This window comes from Crinia signifera, chromosome 7 (genome assembly GCF_055691185.1).
Source record: "Crinia signifera chromosome 7, ASM5569118v1, whole genome shotgun sequence".
NCBI lineage: Eukaryota > Metazoa > Chordata > Amphibia > Anura > Myobatrachidae > Crinia > Crinia signifera.
In genome coordinates this window covers 17,968,734-17,986,047 of record NC_139223.1, presented here as the reverse complement: position 1 = coordinate 17,986,047, position 17,314 = coordinate 17,968,734, and the positions used below count along the sequence as shown (strand labels likewise).

General features: G+C 46.6%; 1 protein-coding gene across 1 annotated transcript in view; it reads right to left on the bottom strand.

The window, feature by feature from the left end:
- The window catches only part of LOC146021083 (tapasin-related protein-like), a 29,398-nt gene extending 15,216 nt beyond the window's left edge, over positions 1-14,182 (bottom strand). Inside the window, exon 1 of the mRNA XM_083154884.1 lies at positions 14,131-14,182. Coding sequence (XP_083011010.1) covers positions 14,131-14,179 — 49 coding nt within the window. The 5' untranslated portion in view covers positions 14,180-14,182. The remainder of the gene's footprint in view (positions 1-14,130) is intronic.
- Positions 14,183-17,314: the final 3,132 nt, after the last annotated feature.

The following is a 17,314-nucleotide window of genomic DNA, read 5'->3' as shown; positions in this document are numbered from 1 at the left end:
ATCCAATCCCTTACCCTGTGGCCTGCATTCTATCACACTGACATGCTCCCTCAGCACCCGGACCACAGTCTATCACTCTGATGCACTCCTCACCCTGCAGCATGCGTTTTATCACACTGACGCACTCCGTCACCCTGCAGCATGCGTTTTATCACACTGACGCACTCCCTCACCCTGGGCATGCATTCTATAACACAGTGATGCACTCCCTCACACTGCGGCATGCGTTCTATCACACTGACACACTCCCTCACCCTGCGGCATGCGTTCTATCACACTGATGCACTCTGTCACCCTGCATTCTAGCACATTGATGCACTCCCTCACCCTGCGTTCTATCAAACAGACACACTCCCTCACTCTGCGGCATGCGTTCTATCACACTGACGCACTCCCTTACCCTGTGGCATCCCTTCTATCACACTGACGCACTCCCTCAGCCTGCGTTCTATTATAGTGATGCACTCCGTCACCCAGCAGCATGCGTTTTATCACACTGACGCACTCCCTTAGCCTGCGGCATGCGTTTTATCACACTGACGCACTCCCTTGCCCTGCATCATGCGTTCTATAACACAGCGATGCACTCCCTCACCCTGCGGCATACCTTCTATCACACTGACGCACCCCGTCACCCTGCAGCATGCGTTTTATCCCACTGACGCACTCCATCACCCTGCGGCATGCATTCTATAACACAGTGATGCACTCCCTCACCCTGTGGCATGTCTTCTATCACACTGACACACTCCCTCACCCTGCGGCATGCATTCTGTAACACAGTGATGTCACCCTGCAGCATGCGTTTTATCACACTGAGGCACTCCCTCACCCTGCGGCATGCATTCTATAACACAGTGATCGCATGCCCTCACCCTGCGGCATGCGATCTATCACACTGACGCACTCCCTTACCCTGTGGCATACCTTCTATCACACTGACGCACTCCCTCACCCTGCGTTCTATCACACTGATGCACTCCGTCACCCTGCAGCATGCGTTCTATCACACTGATGCACTCCCTTACCCTGCAGCATGGGTTTTATCACACTGACGCACTCCCTTACCCTGCAGCATGCATTCTATAACACAGCAATGCACTCCCTTACCCTGCAGCATGCATTCTATAACACAGCGATGCACTCCCTCACCCCGCAGCATGTGTTCTATCACACTGACGCACTCCTTAACCCTGTGGCATGCGTTCTATCACACTGACGCACTCCCACAGTCCGTGGCCTGCACTCTATCACACCAACGCACTCCCTCACCCTGCATTCTATCACACTGATGCGCTCCCTCATCCCATGGCCTGCGCTCTATCACACTGATGCCAGGGGCGGATTTAGGGATGAGGGCGCCCCTAGGCACAACAATAATGTTTACTAAGTAGGACAGTTTATAGGGGCAGTATCTGCATGCCCTATCCATTTACACTCTATTTAAGATGGAATATAGTACAGTACAGTGGATATTTTGCAGTTATTGGTACATTTTGGGCTGACAGTACCATCACAGGCATCCAAGTGTCGCCCCCAAACATGTGCCGCCCCTAGGCCGGTGCCTCATGTGCCTAATGGGAAATTCGGCTCTGACTGATGCGCTCCCTTAGCACCCAGACCACGCTCTATCACACTGACGTGGTCCATAACCCTCCCTACCCCTGCAGCCTAATCCTTGCCCTTGTATCCTGCACCCTAACCCACCCTACCTATACACACAAATCACTTACTCTAACATTAGAAACACTCACAGAGTGCATTCTTACTATGACCCTGGAATGGCAGCAGCTTCTTATCTTCCTCTACCAGGCTCTCAGGACAGGCAGCAGCACAGCAGGGGTCTGTCATTCTGCAGTCCCGCCCCCTTCCAGGACCCGTGTAGCCCAGCCCCTTCAAGGTCCATGTAGCTCCACACCCTTTTCCCAAGTGCGTGACTGCGTGCATGGCTTAGGGCTGCAGCTTCTAATCAAAGGCTTGCCGCAGCCCACCCGCAGGACATAAAAAATTGGTGAGCCCACCCAAAACAGGGGAGGGATCTAGGGGGGCGCTTAACAAGAGTAGCTTCCCAGCAGCTGCTAAAAAACAGGATAGTTAGTTCTGTATATACAAACGAGAAAGTGGGGGGGAGGTAGCAGCGCTACAACGAAATAAATAAAAGAATTGGATGATCTTTACAACAAATATTTTACTGAAATAGATATATAAAAATAAGAACATATAAACATATAAATTAAAATAGTCGACATAAATAGCACAATAAATGAAGGCCCATTGCCACACAAATATATAGCAGTAGGAGAGTCCGTTCCTATTTTGCCCGGATAGGGAGGGGGGGAAAATTGGGGGATAGTTTGAGGGGTATAGCTACCGCTCCACACTTAGTTGGTATAATTGTCCTGAGGTCCACGTGGTCGGCCCAAGATGGCAAAAATCACCGAAATCCACTGGAGTTTGGGTCTAGGACAGTTTTTGTAGATAACCTCAGGTACCTGGGTATTGTGTGCGGTAATCTTCCAGATGGTGATGTCCCCAGTAGGTTGATAGGGGCAAAGAGGTTTTCTCCTGGGCTGGTCCAGACTGCGATCCAATAAGATGATGGTGGCAAAGGGGCAACCAATCATAAACTACTAATTTTTTTAGCATCTTCTCGAAGATAATAGATATTATCTCATTGGTTGCCCATGGCAACATCCCATGTGTAATACATCTCACATCAGTCACATGCAGAGAATTTACCTAAAATTTGAGAATGTAAAATCTATGTATAAGCTTCCTCTGTTGATCACAGACCACAATTTAGCTTATTTAGCCATATCAAGCTATATTAATATATTTATATTGTAAAATATATGTGTACACACACACATATTTGTTAGTACTGGAGGAATTGGGTATGGGATTCAGACAGTCAGATTACTGATGTCATAATACCAACAAATTTTGGCAAGTAGGCTAAACGTACACCTTCCCCCTAACCCTCCCACAGCCTAACATTAACCCTAGCTCTCCCCTTAGTGCCTAACCCAGGGTTGCCTACTTTTTTCCTTTCAATAGTTTTTTATTAAGAATGTTGTTCCGATAACACGGAAGGGGATGGGGTACAGAAAACAGAGATAAATGGGGAGGGGTGAGGGAACAAGGGAAGGGGAAAGTCCAGGTACATAGTGTCATAGTAATAATTATACATCAAGATAACATTCATAAATAACAAGGAAATGAGAGCAATAACTCACAATCGCACAGTATCAATCAGTCTCCCTCAGAAGGTTGGCTCCCTCACTTGAGGTGGAGTAGTCGTGCCAGCTAGACCATTTGGTTAGGGGAGAGTTGTTGGCCCTAAGAGAGTATGGTAGTCCTATGGTTTCCATCTGAAAAGCATGCTGGATCTTCCTACTGATTTTGGTGAGAGATGGGGGGAGGGAGTTTTCCAGTTTTGTGCTATTGCGGCTCTGGTGGCCTAATACATAGTGGCAAGTGGCGGGTAGATTATTCGGGTATACAGTATATGGAGCAGTGCTAGTTCGGGGATAGTGGGATCGAGTGATGTCAAACTTTCGCCGCTAAGGCGAAGCCATTTTTCCAGAGCTGAAGGATCTTAGGGCAGGACCAAAACACATGAAAAATATCTCCCAACTGGCCACAATTCCTATATTGTAGGCCAAATCTTGTGCAATTTAACCGGTGGTGAAATAAAGACCGTTTAACAATTTGAAATGCATTTCCGTGTGGTTAGTACATTAAGACATAGGGCGGTATGCAATGAGGCTGATTCGCCAGGTTTTTATGGCGACTTTGTGCTGTAAGGCGAATTTTTGACTAAAACGGTGAATCACCCTATTCAATGACCAGATGGCAAATACATTTCAAGGTTTTTTTCGCCATGATTCACCGAGTAGCAATCGCTATCTTTTTATGGTGAAGTGGAAGGTGAACTTTTAAACTAAAGTGTTTTGTTTTTTACATTTGTTGTCAAAAAATCAGGAATTTTATTCTGAGGAGAGGCATGCTATTTTTATTCATGTGCTGTAAGCACATGAATATATATTTAATTAAAAAAAAATATATATATATTTTTTTTACACAGACCAGCCAGCAGGGGGCCGGAGCCGAGCCGCTCATTAGATATTCATATATTCACTGCACCCGATCGTTACATATGCATGATCGGGTGTAGTGAATATACCCGGTCCCCTGCTGGCACCCCCGGGGGGCAGCCTGTGCTGCCTGGCACCCGGGGAGCCCCCCACATACGCTCTGGGGCAGGCAGGGAGACTTCCATCTCACTCATAGCACTTTGAAATGTATTTTGATCTGTAAAATTCTTTCCTACAGGACTCACTACCAGGGGGTGCGCAATCGTACTGCGTGACCGCCTATTACACTGCATGATAGCCCACTGTTACTGGCTTCATACTGCCGCGACTGTGCTGATTACATCCAGCCACGAGCGGGCAGAGTGTTCATACAGTGACTCTGTTAACACTCACTGGCTCTTGGGAAACACTGTGTATAGCAGGGGTGTATATGCTCATACTATTAAGGACTGTCTGGCACTTATACTATATAGCTATTATAGCTTTCTTATACAGCCGACATTACCCTATTAAATACTTATTGATGCATACCACTAATAATTGAGATGGAATAAGTCAAACCAGCACTGATCTAAGCGGATAGTGTTGGTCCATTGCCCTATACTCATTATATTATTGAGTCAAAACCCCGCACACTAGTGCTGACACAAGGGTCGACACATTGGAAAAAACGGACCCCTTTCCAAATGCATATCCAGTTTGTGGCTACTGTAGTATAACCTCTCATACACTGTATCAAGCATGGAATGGTATATTAAAACATTGTTGCACATGACATAGTTTCAAAGTATAAGCAACTAACACCATTTCTGCACACCTCCAAGCATCTATACTAGCACTAATACAGTGCGATCGTCACACTTGGTGACAAGATAGTGAGATTGACTGACTGCACTGTGCACCTCGGTGAGTCCTATTATCTGAGACTACAGCGCATTCCGATTTATTCAAAAACTGGAGTGGAACTATACTGTTATTATGTGACCTGATGGATGAATAATCAGGCTGATCCACTGTAGCCTCCCGAGCTGTGCGTACCTTACAAGATTGTCATGTATAAAAACAACATCTATATAGAACTGTCGACATAAGTTGACATCGCATATGTACCATAAACACTAGACAAGGATATTGCATGATCGTGACTCAATTGATCGAGCTTGATATTAAGGTGTATTAAACCCATTGCCGTTTGTGTGGTCCACATAACAAATATAAACCCCTATACTGGTAGTGAAACCCGATCCAAACACCCACATATAGGATATTAATCCACTTGAATTGACATAAGTGGTGTCAACGGGAACCTCCTGTCAACAGTTTACTCATACAAACTTTAAACTGTGCTGAGTGAGTGAGCCGCCGTTTTTTAAACACACCATATTTCATGTTCTTTTGTCTTGTGTGTTTTTATATTTCGCTTGTTTTAAACATTATAAATAAAAAGTAAATTTTTATTCGTAAGAGTCAATTAAAGGTGCACCACACCGTGACATACTCCTTTCTCTCCTTGTTCTTTGCATATTCCTAACTGTGGCCCTTATTGTGGTCGGTGCGGATATATCCGCGTGCGTTCGGCCCGCCGATGTTTTGTGTCTGCGCATGTGCAGAGGCATCTCTGCGCATGTGCGAGCGGGGCGTACGGCCAAATCCCGCATGATATGTGAACACTCTGGAGAGGGGCGTGAAGGGCTATTTGGGCTCATTACCATATGCATACGCCCCGCGTTTCATGGGCGTTCCCATGCAAACGCTGGGCGTACGTATGGTAATGCGGCCGTGATGCACGTGTAGGGGGCGGACATATGACATCGCCGGATGTCAGCTGCCCGCCCAGATCCCTGCTTTTGCACGGAAAAATGTCCGTGTGGTCTGAGGTTGCAGGAGCTGGTGGAGCACTCGGTCCTGCATTCGATGGTCTGCGACCATCGAATGATGGGGGAGGTTCCCTTAGATGGAGGCGTATTCTGTGAAAAATACACGTGCGGTCCGTTCGGCCAGCTTCTTACCGCGTACGGATGGAGTTGGCGATCCATATGGAAGGCGGGGTTTCACACGCACGGTCCTGGCCGCATAATCGGATCCGGCCGCACCGATCAGAATAAGGGCCTGTGTCCAGTGGTAGCACACCTCCCATAGAATTTCTAGGAACATACCTAGTTTACTTTCATTTAGGGGGTCCTTTCTGTTAATAACTCCTCAAGTAATGAGGGTCCTGTGCGACTGACCAAACCTCCTTGTGTCGACATATTTCCAAGTCTACCCATCTCTTTGTCAGCGATTCTATTTGGGCCATAAGTGGTGAGAAGTTAAGCTCTGTAGTCTTGGATAGGGAGTTGGATATTTGAATGCCGAGATAGAGGATATAGTCTGATTTCCAGTTGTATTTGTAGGTCTGCTTAAAATGAGATAGTGTGTGTTGCTTCATATTAAAAGGTAAAGCCTCAGTTTTAGACATATTTAGTTTATAAAATGAAGCCGCCGTGTAGTGCGTAATAACTTCATGGACAATGGGAAGAGAGATTATTGGTTTCGATACAAATAAAAGGACGTCGTCCGCAAATAAGCTGAATTTATGTTGAGACGTCCCAATTTGTATAACAGGGAAGGAAGGAGATTGGCAAATGGCTATCGCTAGGGGTTCTATTGCCAATACATACATAAGGGGAGAAAGGGGACATCCTTGTCTCGTACCATTAGAAATTTTAAAAGGAGATGAGGAGAAGCCATTCGTATAAACTAATGCCATTAGGGAGCTATAGAGGGCAAGTATGGAGGACAATATCTCGCCTTTCAAGCCATTTCACGCTAAAATTTCCTGGAGGAAGCCCCAATGCAGCCTATTGAATGCCTTCTCAGCATCAGAAAAAAGGGCCTCTTCATTGCTATTCGCAAGATATTCGGCTAGGATGAAGACTCATCTAGTGTTATCAGTTGATTGTCTGATTGTGGGCATTACGGTGTGTGGTATAATATGTAATGGGCATTACGGTGTGTTATATAGTATGTAATGGGCATTACGGTGTGTGGTATAATATGTAATGGGCATTGCGGTGTGTTATGTAGTATGTAATGGGCATTACAGTGTGTGGTATAATATGTAATGGGCATTATGGTGTGTTACATAGTATGTAATGGGCATTACGGTGTGTTATATAGTATATAATGGGCATTACGGTGTGTGGTATAATATGTAATGGGCATTACGGTGTGTTATATAGTATATAATGGGCATTACGGTGTGTTATATAGTATGTCATGGGCATTACGGTGTGTTACATAGTATGTAATGGGCATTAAGGTGTGTTACATAGTATGTCATGGGCATTACGGTGTGTTATATAGTATGTCATGGGCATTGCGGAGTGTTATATAGTATGTCATGGGCATTACGGTGTGTTATATAGTATGTAATGGGTATTACGGTGTGTTATATAGTATGTAATGGGCATTACGGTGTGTTATATAGTATGTAATGGGCATTACGGTGTGTTATATAGTATGTAATGGGCATTACAGTGTGTTATATAGTATGTAATGGGCATTACGGTGTGTTATATAGTATGTAATGGGCATTACGGTGTGTTATATAGTATGTAATGGGCATTATGGTGTGTTACATAGTATGTCATGGGCATTACGGTGTGTTATATAGTATGTAATGGGCATTACGGTGTGTTATATAGTACGTAATGGGCATTACGGTGTGTTATATAGTATGTCATGGGCATTACGGTGTTATATAGTATATAATGGGCACTACAGTGTGTTACATAGTATGTAATGGGCATTACGGTGTGTTACATAGTATGTAATGGGCATTACGGTGTGTTATATAGTATGTAATGGGCATTACGGTGTGTGGTATAATATGTAATGGGCATTACGGTGTTTTATCTAGTATGTAATGGGCATTACAGTGTGTGGTATAATATGTAATGGGCATTACGGTGTGTTATATAGTATTTAATGGGCATTACGGTGTGTTACATAGTATGTCATGGGCATTGCGGTGTGTTATATAGTATATAATGGGCATTACGGTGTGTTACATAGTATGTAATGGGCATTACGGTGTGTTGTATAATATGTCATGGGTATTGCAGTGTGTTGTATAGTATGTAATTGGCATTACGGTTTGTTATATAGTACGTAATGGGCATTACAGGGGTTGTTATATAGTATGTCATGGGCATTACAGTGTTATATAGTATATAATGGGCATTACGGTGTGTTACATAGTATGTTATGGGCATTGCGGTGTGTTATATAGTATATAATGGGCATTACGGTGTGTTACATAGTATGTAATGGGCATTACGGTGTGTTACATAGTATGTCATGGGCATTACGGTGTGTTATATAGTATGTAATGGGTATTACGGTGTGTTATATAGTATGTAATGGGCATTACGGTGTGTTATATAGTATGTAATGGGCATTACAGTGTGTTATATAGTATGTAATGGGCATTACGGTGTGTTATATAGTACGTAATGGGCATTACGGTGTGTTATATAGTATGTAATGGGCATTATGGTGTGTTACATAGTATGTCATGGGCATTACGGTGTGTTATATAGTATGTAATGGGCATTACGGTGTGTTGTATAGTACGTAATGGGCATTACGGTGTGTTATATAGTATGTAATAGGCATTGCGGTGTGTTATATAGTATATAATGGGCATTACGGTGTGTTGTATAGTATGTAATGGGCATTACGGTGTGTTATATAGTACGTAATGGGCATTACGGTGTGTTATATAGTATGTCATGGGCATTACGGTGTTATATAGTATATAATGGGCACTACAGTGTGTTACATAGTATGTAATGGGCATTACGGTGTGTAACATAGTATGTAATGGGCATTACGGTGTGTTACATAGTATGTAATGGGCATTACGGTGTGTTACATAGTATGTAATGGGCATTACGGTGTGTTACATAGTATGTCATGGGCATTGCGGTGTGTTATATAGTATTTAATGGGCATTACGGTGTGTTACATAGTATGTCATGGGCATTGCGGTGTGTTATATAGTATATAATGGGCATTACGGTGTGTTACATAGTATGTAATGGGCATTACGGTGTGTTGTATAATATGTCATGGGTATTGCAGTGTGTTGTATAGTATGTAATTGGCATTACGGTTTGTTATATAGTACGTAATGGGCATTACAGGGGTTGTTATATAGTATGTCATGGGCATTACAGTGTTATATAGTATATAATGGGCATTACGGTGTGTTACATAGTATGTTATGGGCATTGCGGTGTGTTATATAGTATATAATGGGCATTACGGTGTGTTACATAGTATGTAATGGGCATTACGGTGTGTTACATAGTATGTCATGGGCATTACGGTGTGTTATATAGTATGTAATGGGTATTACGGTGTGTTATATAGTATGTAATGGGCATTACGGTGTGTTATATAGTATGTAATGGGCATTACAGTGTGTTATATAGTATGTAATGGGCATTACAGTGTGTTATATAGTATGTAATGGGCATTACGGTGTGTTATATAGTATGTAATGGGCATTATGGTGTGTTACATAGTATGTCATGGGCATTACGGTGTGTTATATAGTATGTAATGGGCATTACGGTGTGTTGTATAGTACGTAATGGGCATTACGGTGTGTTATATAGTATGTAATAGGCATTGCGGTGTGTTATATAGTATATAATGGGCATTACGGTGTGTTGTATAGTATGTAATGGGCATTACGGTGTGTTATATAGTACGTAATGGGCATTACGGTGTGTTATATAGTATGTCATGGGCATTACGGTGTTATATAGTATATAATGGGCATTACGGTGTGTTATATAGTATGTAATGGGCATTACGGTGTGTTACATAATATGTAATGGGCATTACGGTGTGTTATATAGTATTTAATGGGCATTACGGTGTGTTATATAGTATATAATGGGCATTACGGTGTGTTACATAGTATGTAATGGGCATTACGGTGTGTTACATAGTATGTAATGGGCATTACGGTGTGTGGTATAATATGTAATGGGCATTACGGTGTGTTATATAGTATGTAATGGGCATTACGGTGTGTGGTATAATATGAAATGGGCATTACGGTGTGTTACATAGTGGGGGACATTTACCAAAATGGATTTGTAGAAAAAAGGTGTATTCGTAGGGAGAAATACACCTTTTTTTTTACGAATTTGTATTTTCGGGATTTACAATCCCAAAAATACAACAATTCGTAGTCCTAAAGATGGAACATTCGTATTTGTATTTACAAATACGAATGTCTACACCATCGATTTCCCATAGGGACCAATGTTAAAAGTGAGATTTGACGCGATTTTAGTGTTCAATGCCTCAATGGCCGCGATTTTTCCATAGGAAACAATGTTAAATGGGCCACAGAGCCCTAATAGTCCCCCTGAAGTCTGAAATGGCCCCCACAATTTTTAACGGCACACCACGATCAACGTCAACCCGAAGCGTGGCGAGCGCAGCGAGCCCGCGAGGGGCGGCGGTACGCGTCCTCCGACCTTTTCATACCCCCACTATCCACGTCGGCGTGGAGTTGAGAATAGAATAGTGTGGCGAGCGCAGCGAGCCACCGAGCCCGAAGCGTGGCGAGCGCAGCGAGCTCCGCGAGGGGACGCGGATACCTTCACAGGTAAACGCGTCCCCTCGCGTGCTTCACAGGTGTCCGCGTCGCCACGGACACCTGTGAAGCCCGCGAGGGGACGCGTATAACTGTGAAGGTATCCGCGTCCGCTCGCCACGCTTCGGGCTCGGTGGCTCGCTGCGCTCGCCACACTATTCTATTCTCAACTCCACGCCGACGTGGATAGTAGGGGAATGAAAAGGTCGGAGGACGCGTACCGCCGCCCCTCGCGGGCTCGCTGCGCTCGCCACGCTTCGGGTTCACGTTGATCGTGGGGTGGCGTTGAAAATTGTGGGGGCCATTTAAGACTTCAGGGGGACTATTAGGGCTCTGTGGCCCATTTAACATTGTTTCCTATGTAAAAATCGCGGGCATTGAGGCATTTAACACTAAAATCGCGTCCAATCTGACTTTTAACATTGATCCCTATGGGAAAATCGCGGGCATCGCGTCGCACCCGTTTTTTATGTACCCGCGATTTTTTACCCCCGACGCCCGCGATGCTAATCGCGGGCGCCGTTCTAGGTAAAGAGTACCAAAAAAATAGTACACAAAACACACTGACACAAATTTTAAATAAAAGTTTAATACACACATCACACACACACACTGATACTTACCTATCTTCTTTCCGTAGGTAGCCCTGGTCCTGTGTCGTCTTCTGGTCCTCTTTTGTCGTCTTCTGGTCCATGTCGACGTCGCTGTCCATGTCGGCGATGGCGTCCCCGCCCGGATCCGACGAAATCCATGGAGGAAGCTGTGGAAGGAAACCATACTCACCTGTCCCAGCGCGACGTAGTCCAGGTAAGTGTCTTGGCAAAAAAACAAACTGAACACCCGAAACCAGACCGGACATAGGGAGCCGCACAGTGTTTGTGTACATCGTGCGGCTCCGCCTCCCGAATGCCGCTATTGGCCGCCTTGCGGCCTAGCGGCCAATCAGGAGCCGCTAGGCCGCAAGGCGGCCAATAGCGGCATTCGGGAGGCGGAGCCGCACGATGTTCACAAACACCGAGCGGCTCCCTCTGTCTGGTCTGGTTTCGGGTGTTCGGTTTGTTTTTTTGCCAAGACCCTTACCTGGACTACGTCGCCCTGGGACAGGTGAGTATGGTTTCCTTCCACAGCTTCTTCCATGGATTTCGTCGGATCCTGACGGGGACGCCATCGCCGACATGGACAGCGACGTCGACATTGACCAGAAGACGACACCGGAGGACCAGAAGACGACACAGGACCAGGGCTACCTACGGAAAGAAGATAGGTAAGTATCAGTGTGTGTGTGGAGTTGAGAATAGAAAGTGTGGCTAGCGCACCGAGCCACCGAGCCCGAAGCGTAGCGAGCCCCGCAAGGGGACGCGGATACCTTCACAGGTATCCGCGTCCACTCGCCACACTTTCTATTCTCATCTCCACGCCGACGTGGATAGTGGGGGTATGAAAAGGTCGTAGGACGCGTACCGCTGCGCTCGCCACACTTCGGGTTCACGTTTATAGTGGGGGGTGGCGAGGGAGTGCATTTAACCATTGTAAGCACCCATTAGGGTTCTTATGCAATTTAATATCGAATATGAGTTAAAATCGCATCGCATGACATCGGGTGTATGGCATGCGATGCGATTAAAAATGTGATTAAAAAATCGGGCGACTAATTATCGGGGCGCCGAGCTAGTACACCCTCTATAGTTGTTTCTATCGGTGTCTGTCTCTTCTAGATTAGACGTCTCGTTACTCGGTAACTAACCCCAGGACTGGGGGAACTTTCCGCAGCCCTGTCTCACTAATTCTGTAGGATCCTCTGTAGTTATAGAACTCCCGAACAGATGCTGGTTATCCTGCACACAACCTGGGTCCTGGGTAATAAAACAGCAATGTAACTAACACCTACAGACAGGGGCTGGCTGGCAACTTTCAGCCTGGGGGGCAAAACAAGCAAGTGGCCCATCACCATCGCCATCATTTCACCACCCTACCCTCTTCCCTCTAGTATGCAGCAAAAATCTACACTGTAATGCCCATTACACATAATGCCACACACCGTAATGCCCATTACACATAATGCCACACACTATAATACCCATTACAATAATGCCACACACCGTAATGCCCATTACACATAAAGCCATCACTGTAAAGCTAATTAAACATAATGCCACACACAGTAATGCCAACACCGTAATGCCCATTACACATAATTCCAACACCCTAATGCCCATTACACATAATGCCAACACCCTAATGCCCATTACACATAATGCCAACACCATAATGCCCATTACACATAATGCCAACACCCTAATGCCCATTACACATAATGCCAACACCATAATGCCCATTACACATAATACCAACAATGTAATGCCCATAAAAACATAATGCCACATGCTATAAAGCCCATTATACATAATACCAATACCGTAATGCCCATTAAAAATAATAATGCCAATTACATAATATATAATATAGTAAGGGGACACATGTGCCATCACAGTCAGCAGCAACTGGGATTTACCTACTGTATGCTTCTGAAAAGAACCCCTTCCCCCTCTCCCCCAGGACCCGGATAGCAGGATCTGCCATTTTACATCCCCATAACACCGCTTCCCCCACCCCTCAAGAGGGTGCAACTGAATTACCTTATATATGTGCAGTTATACTCTGTGGAGCCTCTGAGGAGAAATGTGCCGGGGACAGCCAAGAATCCATGTGAAGTCAGACAGTGACACCGCACTGTGTGTGGGGGGAGGGGGGGCAGAGGCAGAGCCAACGCGCGAGTGTCCTTCAAAGAGGAACACCAGGCTCTTCTCAGCAGCACACCAGTTTTGACTGGCATTTGGCTCTTCCCCGCAAGCTGCGCAGCGCCTTGCAGAGGAAATCCCGGCTCTTACCAGCGGCGGCCGCGACACAGGTTGGGACTGCTGCACTGCAATGACAAGCGGCTCAGCCAGTCGGGCCGCTTGTCATTGTGCTACACTTTTGTGCAGGGGGCCAGACAGTTAGGAGCATTTTGCGGGCCACCTGTTGCCCACCCCTGCACTAGAGGTATGGCAGTACCTCTAGTGTCTGTCTACTGTAAGGCGGTGGCCATTTTTGGAGAGGCCGTCGCCTTACATTTGTAGGGCCAGGAAGCCGGGTATGAGCTGGAGGGGGCCGGCGGCTGCAGCGGTGACAGCTGCGGCAGCATGTGCAAGATGCACACAGCGGCCCAGCCTGCACATAGTCATACCGGCCCGGGGGGCATGTGGCACCCTGCCCCCCGGCCCAGCTCGCCCCTGCCTACAGACCTCTCTCCTTCCCTCTACACCTACCTGCTGTCTGTTTGCAAAATGTTCCCAGCTCCCACCACCCGGTAATCCCTCTTAATACACTTACATGTCACATAGAGAAGTAGAAGGAGGACAAGAGACTCTGCCCGCGCCATGCTGGAAATAAGACTGAATGGAATGTACTTTCACTTTTGTAAAGCCATAAATCCTTAACAAATACAGCCAGATACATGTATCAAGCTTCAAAAGTGATAAAATGTAGAGTGATAAACAACCAGCCAATCAGCTCCTACCTGCCATGTCACAGGCTGATTGGCTGGTTGTTTATCACTCTCCATTTTATCACTTTTGAAGCTTGATACATCTGGCCATAGTACACTTGCACTGAGTTAAGGCCCATGGTTATTGTATATTCAGGGCCGGCGCCACCACTAGGCAGCTTTAGGCATTTGTCTAGGGCACCGGCCATTGGAGGGCGGTACTGAGCTGCAGCAGGAAATCTCCCGCACGTGGAGAGCAGGAAGAAAGCAAAGCAGCTGCCAGTTACCAGCAGCTATTCATCCCAGCAGGGAGCAGGTGACCCGTACGCTATACCCGCTGCCTAACCTTGCACCGGCCCTGGGTACATTATATCTACAGTCATATGGTCGACCACCACAAGGTCAACAGGGTCCAAAGGTCGACGGTGAAAAGGTCGACAGTGTCAAAAGATCGACCGTAAAAATGTCGACAGTAAACAGGTTGACATACAAAAAGGTCGACATGAGTTTTTCATGTTTTTTGTGTCTATGTCGATATAGGTCGACATGGACACTGTCTAATGGTACCGCATCCCCTCGCTGCGCTCAGCACACTATTATATTCTCCCTCTGCGCCGTAGTGGATGTTAGGGAATGAAATACCACCTGTCGGCACATGTCAGCCTTTTGACCATGTCGACCTTTTGACCCTATCGACCCTTTGACTGTCGACCCTTTGACTGTCGACTTTTTGCCCCTGTCGACCTTTGGACCCTGTCAACCTTCTGTCTGTCCTTTGGACCCTGTTGACATTTTGGGGGCTATTCAAATGTTGGTCTGTTCTTTTTTTCACACCATTTATATGTCGTGATATTAGTTTGAGATTCGATTCTTCCCCGTCTTTTAAAAGTTGACAGTTTTTTAAGGCACCTAGTGAATTATGCTGCTTGGCCTGTACCTCTACTTAACTCTTAAGCCTAGAAATAACTCGCACTGAAACCTTATCCTAAAAATAAGACACGGACACCAACTGCGTAAGTTTAAAGGTCATGGAATATTTATTGTAACTGGTATGACCCTATTTGTTAAGGGATGGCAAAGAAAAGCACTTGAGACCAGCACCCCCCCCCCGCGGATGTTACTCATGGCAGCGCCCAGGGCACCCCAAACTGCTAACATCTCTCCATTGTGGGTACAGCCTGCGCTGTGACGGATATGCCACACCCCTCCTATGGCCTGACGCGGACACTTCCAGGAAGTGGTCAACGCCCCACCGCGTTGAGTCGGGACTCGCCCGCCATCCTGGCAGAAGGGGGGGGGGCACACCGCACAGAGACCACCTGACACCCCACCTAAATGCTGGTTGAGAGCGCCTTCTCGCCACTGCCTCGGTTCCAAAGACCCCTCAGGGTCAACACGCGGAACCAGGCCCGGCCACCCAAAACAAATTAAAAAAAAAAAAAACCTACACTACCAACTAAACTAAAACCAAAAAAATGTCCTGCAAGAAAACTGCCGTACCGGAGTCAGATAGATGAACTGCGTCCGGCCTGTACAGAATAGGGGTCTCCTTCACAATAGTGGGATGCCTGACTGCCCTACCGCCCTTAGGCACCACAAACCGGGATATTGCGTGGTTCACCGTTCTCTTGGCCCTTTCAATGGTCACCACATTCCGACAGCCCCGCCAGTGAAAACGGGGCACAATGTCAGACCACACAATTACTAGCCCGGGCCAATGGGACTGCAGCCGCAGCAAGTCCGCCTCAATCTGTATGGTAAGGGCAATGCCTGTCCGCTTGACCAAGTCATTGCGCCCCAGGTGTATCACTATAACATCAGGGCGGACCCATTTACGGGCTTTGGCAGACAACAAATCGTTCAGGCCTTCCCACTGCAAACCCCTTACGCCGAACCAGTGAACAGCTCGGGCCCGAGACAGCACCGGAGCCGTGGTGGCCAAAGGGTGCTTAGCAGCCCAGAATACAAAGTGAGTGCCCCACTAACCAAACCCTGCCCAGAGTCAATAAGGGAGGGGGAGAGTCTGAAAAAGAAGAAACCTACTGGTTAGCATAAAATCGATATACTTTAAACACAACTGAAAATGCATTGACTACAGCCCGAGTGAAGGGGAAAACCTTAAAAAACCTCCGGTGAACTTTAGGGGACAGCCAATTGAAATGAAGTCCACTATCGGAGGAAAAAGTAAAAAATTCCCTTCACACCGTCGATTCCGGAACGCTACCCGTTCCAGAACCAATTGTAAACTAAGCGTTTTCGGGCCACAAACTACAATTTATCTAAACGTACATATTTCTTATACACTGAAGACCTCCCCACCGCCTGAATGGAGGAAGGTGGAAGCCCTGCTGCAGCTGCTCAAGTTGCTGCCACAATGCGGAACGAATGCGTTCCGAAATCAGGCTCTGGCAGACCCAAAGCCGCCACACACCGCCGAAACACAGCCGCAAACTGGAATCGGGTCAAGGGCCACACGTCACTGTGTGCCAGAACTGTATGGCGGCACCTGGTCCGCGGGAGACGTACTCCCCCGCCAAAGAGACGAGACAGATAGCCTGCATGCTGTGTGCTTTTAGGGTAACCCAGGTACCCCTGCCCCTCTGATCCGTCTTGGATCCCCTTATCCTGCACAGGATTTGCCCCTCACGAAAGACTGCGTCCTCCTTGAGAAGGCCAGAGTGAGACTGTTTGAGGCCACTAGCTCGCTGATGTGGAAAGCGCCAAAATATGCAAATGAAAAAGCTACTCTGAACAGAGTTGCTTCATACTCATTCTCAGCCACTGTGTCTAGGCACCGCATTAAATCCCCAAGCATGCGCTCGTCCACAGGCCGACGGGAGTCCGGAGCTACCGGCTGTACCCTGGCCCAACCCTTCATGGCTTTAGCCAGTACAAAGGACCTGGTGGGATCAGGCTCATTAACCAGCCTCAAATGGAAAGCTTTCCCTGCCAAAGCCACCGCCATAGCCGACTTTAACCTACCCTTCTGGAACCGCGAGAGTGCATCGGCTATACTGGAAATTCCTAGCC